This window comes from Crocodylus porosus, unplaced genomic scaffold (genome assembly GCF_001723895.1).
Source record: "Crocodylus porosus isolate Cpor-Errol unplaced genomic scaffold, CroPor_comp1, whole genome shotgun sequence".
NCBI classification, from domain to species: Eukaryota; Metazoa; Chordata; order Crocodylia; family Crocodylidae; genus Crocodylus; species Crocodylus porosus.
This window is the reverse complement of record NW_017728913.1, coordinates 34,160,462-34,167,611: the sequence shown is the minus strand read 5'-3', so window position 1 is coordinate 34,167,611 and position 7,150 is coordinate 34,160,462. Positions and strand designations below refer to the sequence as shown.

The following is a 7,150-nucleotide window of genomic DNA, read 5'->3' as shown; positions in this document are numbered from 1 at the left end:
CTCAACCCGCTCCGAGTCCCTAACTCCAGACTCTACGCCGCTAATCCCACCTGTCCGTATCTAATTGCCACCCCGGCCCACCGTGACCTTGGGGCCCGATCCTTCGGTTTTCCCCGACAACTTCCCCAGGATACAGGTCAGGCGGATGGGCCTGTAGTTTGCCGGATACACTTTCCTCCCTTTCTTGAAGATAGGCACCACATTGGCCTTCTTCCAATCTTCGAGCACTTCACCAGAGCACCGGGAGTTCTCAAAGATCCATGCCTCTCAGCCTGGACTCCCTGGGGGAGTTCCCTCAGCCTGTCCTCATAAATCATGTGCCCTAGCCTCCTCACCATTTTCCTTGCCCTCTGCTGGACTCCCTCCAATTTGTCCACATCCTTTCTGTAGTGGGGGCCCAAAACTGAACACAGTACTCTAGATGTGGCTTCACCAGTGCTGAATAGAGAAGAATAATCACTTCCCTTGATCTGCTGGCAACACACCTACCAATGCAGCCCAGTATGCTATTACCCTCCTTGGCAACAAGGGCACACTGTTGGCTTATATTCAGCTTATTGTCCACGCTAACCCCCAGGTCAGTCCCCAGCCTGTACTGGTGCATGGGATTGTTCTATTCTAAGTGCAGGACTTTGCAATTGTCCTTGTTGAGCCTCATGAGATTCCTTTTGGCACAGTCCTCCAATTCGTCTAAGTTGTTCTGAATCCTAGCCCTGCCCTCTAGCATATCTACTACTCCCTTCAGCTGGGTGTCCTCTGCAAACTTTCTGAGTATGTACTCTATGCCATCTTCCACGTTGTTGAAGACATTGAACAAAACTGGGCCCAGGACTGACCCCTGGGGCACTCCCACTTGACACCAGTTGCCAACTACACATCAAGCCATTGATTACTACCCTCTGAGCCCAATGCTCCAGCTAGTTTTCTTTCCACCCCTCAGTCCATTCATCTAGCCCATACTTCCTTACCTTGTCTGTGAGAATGTCATGGGAGACCGTATAAAAAGCCTTGCTAAAGTCAAGGTACACCACATCTGCTGTTCTCCCCACATCCACAGAACCAGTTATCTCATCATAGAAGGCAGTCCAGTTGGTCAGGCATGACTTGCCTTTGGCGAATCCATGCTGACTATTCCTAATCACCCTCTTTTCCTTCAAGTACTCAGAATTTGATTCCTTGAGGATCTGATTCATGATTTTTCCAAGGACTGAGGTGAGGCTGACTGTTTTTTCAGTTTCCTGGATCCTCCTTTTTCTTAAATATGGGCCCTACGTTTACTCTTTTCCAATCATCCGGGGCCTCTCCTGATTGCCATGAGTTTTCAAAGATGATGACCAGTGGCTATGCAATCTCATCACCCAAGTCCCTCAGCACCCTCAATTGCATCCCATCTGACCCCACGGACTTGTATATATCCAGCTTTTCTAAATAGACCCTAACGTGTTCTTTTGCCACTGTTGGCTGTTCATCTCCTCCCCAAACTGTGCTGTCAGGTGCAGTAGCCTGGGAGCTGACCTGGCTTGTAAAGACTGAGGTAAAAAAGCCATTGAGTACTTCAGCGTTTTCAGCATCATCTGTTACTAGGTTGCCTCCTCCATTCAGTAAGGGACCCACATCTTCACTCATTCTCCTCTTGCTACCAACATACTTGTAGAAACCCTTCTTGTTACTCTTCACATCCCTTGCTAGCTGCAACTCCAATTGCGCTTTGGCTTTCCTGACTTCATCCCCGCATGCCCAAGCAATGCTCTTATACTCCTTCCCAGTTATTTGTCCACATTTCCACTTCTTATAAGCTTCCTTTTTGTGATTAAGTTTTCATCTGCTAACTGAATTTGTCTACAAAGTCTTTCCATCTCTAACCTTTAATTATTGCATGGTCAGTGTGACAGGTCCTCTTGTCTGTTCTTACCCAACTCCTAAAATGGGGGAGCGGAAAAGGAAAAACATAGAGGATCTAAACAAGAATAATATGATTATGCTTCAAACAAGCCAGCCTAGCAGGAAGATCTTCATTTGGGGAACAGTAAAGTGAAGGACAGTGTTGTAGCTTACAATTTTGTGGATCAACAATCTTAAGGAACACGTAAACACTGTTGAGTTATAAAATGTTGGCATAAGGGCTCATCTAAATTGCATCAATGATTTCCAGAACAAAGGCGCTCGCTCCAAAACCAGAAAGGAGGGAAAAATATCACTGCCAGCCCTGAAGTCTCTATGGGGGGCCGTCTTCCTTCTCTTGCAACATCCTCAGGCCAAATCAGTGCCTCCCTTATGCAAACCCATTTATTTTCTGTCATGCTCATGCGGCAAGTAGGTAGATGTGACTGGTCAGTGTCTGCACAGCTGGAAGTGATGGGAAGTGGTTAAATATTTCTGATTTATGCATGAGGAGGAATTGGGAACAGATTATCTGTGGTGTTTATCTCCTCAGAGCTTATGGCAGTAAAGATACCTTTATATATGTCATAAAGCTCAGCAGGTATAACTTTGCAAACACACGGGAGATTCACTATAACAGCCAGTTCTCAGAGTGGAGTTGCTCTTTAGCAGCTGGGAAATTGCCTACATCCCATTCTGATATATGAGAAGGGCGATGCACACAGCCCAGTAGCGAATGGGAAGCATGGCTTTTATTGCTGCCTTACTTATTAAAACTAATATTTAAATGCCCTTACAGGCTATGAAGTTAACTCCGGCCCTATCAGTTGGAGGTGAACAATCAAACCTTGGCCACCACCATAGATATGTGTGCCCAAATCATCAATTTCCTAGAGCTTGGGGATGAGAAGAGACAGACCTCAGAGGCGCACAGCAGGGCAAAAGCATTATGATGCATGTAAGTGCCATCTTCTCCCACTGCCTGTGCTTAAGCAGGATTTGTTTTTAGAAGCACTGGGGCAGGAAACGCCTAACACGACAACTCTCGTGAGTAAACACCCAGCACCATGAGAGACTTAGCTAATAGAACAGTGTTCAGCTGGCATAACCGGTCATAGCTCCATTGAAACCAGCTGAACAGTAACAATTTACCCCAGGTGAAAGTCTGCCCTGGGTTCATTCTTACAAGTGAAAGTTGAGGATTTAATTCTCTACAGTGCTTTGAACATTCACTCTCTCCTCCTTTGCTCCTTAAAAGGGTCAGTCCTAAAACAAAGCCCATTTTAAAAGAAATGAATGTGGAAAATGTGAAACAAAGACCACCTTTGACAGTGTATTTTACAGAGCTTGTGGCATAGAACAGGAGAGTGGAGGAGAAGCCATTGTGTATGTTGAGGAAGTCTAAGAATAAAGATTATAGGGAAACAGTCTACCTTTCTTTACAAGGCCTTGATTTACGTCCCTGAAATCTCAAACTTAGCTATTACAATGAAGTCCTGTTGCAGACAGAGCAGCTTTTTTATCACCACTTAAAATCTAATTAATCCGTATTGAAGCACAAAGATTTCTGTTGTATTTTAGGGTGAGGGGTCATAGAGCCTTCTTTGTTCATCCTCAGACTTGTAATCATCAGGCATTGGGATATAATTTTACCAAGCAAATTGGAAGGTAACAGATCAAATCCTTATCAGAAAGCCTAACTCATGGTTTAGCAGAGTCCTCCGTCCTCTACATGAAACATTATATTCACCAAGAACAAAAAAGCGTTTCAGAACTTTCAAAGGGTTAATATCAAAAGCTTATATTCAGGGCAGCAGAGAACTAAGAGCATCATAGCTCCAACCACCACAAAAGATAGGTGCTCTTATAGAGCTGCAGGGTAGACATTCCTCCTACAGCTCTTAGGAGACTGTTCTCACAATGACTTTAGTCTATAGAACTATGATGCAATTAAGTGGCATTTTGGTTTCTTTTCTAGGATGGGTTCTATCCTGCCTCACCACCTATCTACCTCAATGGAAAAATCTCAATTTAGAATTAAATGAATTGGAGATCTGGACCATGGGACTCTGGCAAGCTTGTGTTGTCCAAGAGGAAGGAGGAATACAATGCAAGGATTTTGATTCTTTCTTGGCTTTGCCTCCCGAGCTCAGGATTTCTAGGATTTTAATGTTTTTTTCCAATGGATTAGGACTTCTGGGCCTCTTGCTCTCAGGCTTCGGGTTGGACTGTTTGAAGGTTGGTGAGAGACAGCAGGAACTAAAGAAACGGCTGCTACTGCTTGGAGGAATAGTATTCTGCATATCGGGAATTACAGCCATAGTCCCAGTATCTTGGGTTGCCCACACTACAGTCCAAGAATTTTGGGATGAGACTATCCCAGAAATTGTCCCCAGGTGGGATTTTGGGGAAGCACTATTTATTGGCTGGTTTGCTGGATTTTGTCTTATACTAGGAGGGTTATTGCTTAATTGTACAGTCTGTTCGGCTGAAATCCATTCATCCTCTGTCCATTATGCAGCAGCAGAAGTACAAGATCACTGTCAACACTTGGAAACTGAAAATAGACCTGAAAATCTAAGAGCTTAGGAAGTGTAGAAGGACTCTTCTCTTTACAAACTCTGCTTGTTCCAGCAATGATTCAAAGGACTCTTTGTTACCTAGTTTATTCACTAAACTTGTGTGTCTAATTCTTTCTTCCTTTAACTGTTATTTCAAAGCAGTATTTTCCCTCACTTGTGAAACAAAAGATTTAACAGTTCTTCAGCAGGACATTAAAGCTACCATGGACTGTGGAGAAGAACCACCACAACTTTGTTTGCTGTCTAACTGAACTGTGAAACCCCCAAAAAGAATAAGCATGCTCTTTTTATAGTTTGGTTGACAGCCAAAATGTAAGTTTCTTTTTCATATGAAATCAATTAAATGAGATTCAAAGCTTTTATTTTTTATTCCCAATAGCAAAGTCCTCTCCCTAACTAGTGCGGAATATATGCAACTCTTAAATTTCTTAAAAGCATGTGTATTCTGGGTGTAGACACTCTACAGAGAGAGGGGTGGTCTATGTAGGAACTGTGTTAGTGTTCCAGGAACCTAGAATTTTCTTGGATAAACCAACAAAACTTGCAGAGAGTAAGGTTTGTTCATACATTAATTTTTTTTTTTTTTAAGTTTCTTAATCCTACATTGTAATTCATCAGTAATCCACGCTACCTGGACAGCTAAGTTTTAGATTGAGATAGAGTGATCACATAGACAGAAAAATTAAAATGGGTCTTCTACACCTGCATATATTAGACACACACAAACAAGATTACAATACGAGTGGCTGGAAAATATTTCGATTATTCTTGTACATGCCAATACATTGATTGTAATACATGGGTTGAAATCTGATAAATATTGCTTTTATTTTACTACATGCAGCCCATATTTGTTAAAATAATTTTAGCATGGGCTCATCCAAACACCCTGTACTTATGGCTTATATTCAGTTTGTTAATTGTATTTCTAACTATTGAGATGCCAGATCTTCATAACTGTTGAAACCTTTTCATTGGGATAACAACGACCCCTTCTTCTCAGCAGTCATAGAAAGGATCTTAAAGAACATGACTTTCTATGAAAAGACCAGCTTTTTATGCTGCAAAATAAAGTGCATGGAATGTAAGATCAGTTGTAGCCACACCTGTCAATTAATAGTCTACCACAGTATTTCCTTATACTCAAGGCAATTCCACACAGAACCAGATGATCTAAAATCTGGCAGAAGTCCTTTTTCTAAAACAGTATGTATAGGAGAGACTGTTCTACTTATACATGTCATTCCCTATTATATTCAGTGCAACAAGGAACTGAACAGAGGAGAGATCTGTAGGCCCAGATAGAGACATTTCTAATGCTTTTATGGCTACTATAAAAATGGCTGTAGCTCACAGACGCTGGATGCAACTAGCTGGAATGTTATTCTCTTTGTTAGGGTGGGTTTTAACTGGCTCCTGTAATTACTTGCCAGACTGGAAAAATCTCAGCTTAGATATAAATGTACTGGAGACCTGGACCATGGGACTCTGGCAAACCTGTATAGTCCAAGATGAAACTGGAAGAACACAATGTAAGGATTTTGATTCTTTTCTGGTTTTGCCTGCAGGAGTTCAAGGTTTTCAGAATTTTAATGTGTACATCAAACATGCTAGGATTTCTGAGTCTCCTGCTCTCTTGTTTTGGTCTGGACTTCCTGAAGATGAGAGACACACAACAGCAACTCAAGAAAGGACTGTTACTGTTTGGAGGAATAGTTTTATGGCTATCTGGAGCTTTGACCTTAGTTCCAGTTTCTTGGGTTGCCCATGTTATAATACAAGAATTTTGGGATGAGGATATCCCAGAGATTGTCCCCAGATGGGAATTCGGGGATGCACTATTTACTGGCTGGTTTGGTGGATTCTTTATATTTGTAGGAGGGTCAATACTTACGTGCACAGCCTGTTCACCTACAGATCCTCCATCATCAGAACATTACTCAATGGTAGAAATGCAGGATATTCATCAACACTGGGAAACTGAATACTGAAGCCTTTGGAGAAGGGTAGCAAGTGCTACCAGCTTTTTCTAATATTCTAACCCAAGATAAGATGCCTTTCAGTTCAAGATTCAGAGGTTTACGTTAATATGCAGTGACTACCCAGAAGATAATATCAATATCTCTCCTTTCTTTTCTTTTTTCATTTTTTAAACTTTTGTGCCTTGACCACTCTAAAATCCATGTTCTTCCTGCAAGTCTAGTAAACTCATTTTTAATCTAAATTTTGATTTTATTTTATTTCTACATTAATGATCTATTTACTTTGATGGTGTCTATCTATGGTAGAGCTTTATAATCACTGCAGATTTAATGGAAAAACCTGGCATTTTCTAGTTTTAAGAATGTGAGGTAACTTTTTAATGTCCTGAGCAGTTTGTGTCAAATGGCCAAGTTTAATTTAACCTATGAAAATAGAAAAACATCTCACTAACTCTGGCACCTAACTCTTAGTGACTCAATGTTCTTAGTTTTGCTTTTTTTTTTAAACCTGATTTGGTAAGAAAGGGGTGAATTTGCTGTGCCCAGAAAGAACAGGCAAGGAAGCTCAGTGCCCCTCAAACATTTTAAGCAAAGCCAATGGAGCTGACTCCCAGGTGCTGTAAATTTTCAAGATCCATCACATCGCATGGAGCTATGACCATTTGCACCATGTGAAGATCTACCTCAGATGTAAATGATCTCTCG

The 7,150-nt window shown here is 41.7% G+C and overlaps 2 protein-coding genes across 2 annotated transcripts; both read left to right on the top strand.

The window, feature by feature from the left end:
* Window positions 1-1,773: 1,773 nt before the first annotated feature.
* On the top strand, window positions 1,774-4,823 carry LOC109309779 (claudin-22-like). Its single transcript, XM_019534659.1, has one exon. It carries the CDS (start codon window positions 3,802-3,804, stop codon window positions 4,468-4,470), a length of 669 nt encoding a protein of 222 aa, XP_019390204.1. The 5' UTR covers window positions 1,774-3,801; the 3' UTR covers window positions 4,471-4,823.
* A 95-nt stretch (window positions 4,824-4,918) lies between these two features.
* On the top strand, window positions 4,919-6,624 carry LOC109309780 (claudin-22-like). Its single transcript, XM_019534660.1, is given in 2 exon segments — window positions 4,919-6,030; window positions 6,032-6,624. Coding segments are annotated over 2 exon segments (666 nt in total). The 5' UTR covers window positions 4,919-5,787; the 3' UTR covers window positions 6,455-6,624.
* Window positions 6,625-7,150: the final 526 nt, after the last annotated feature.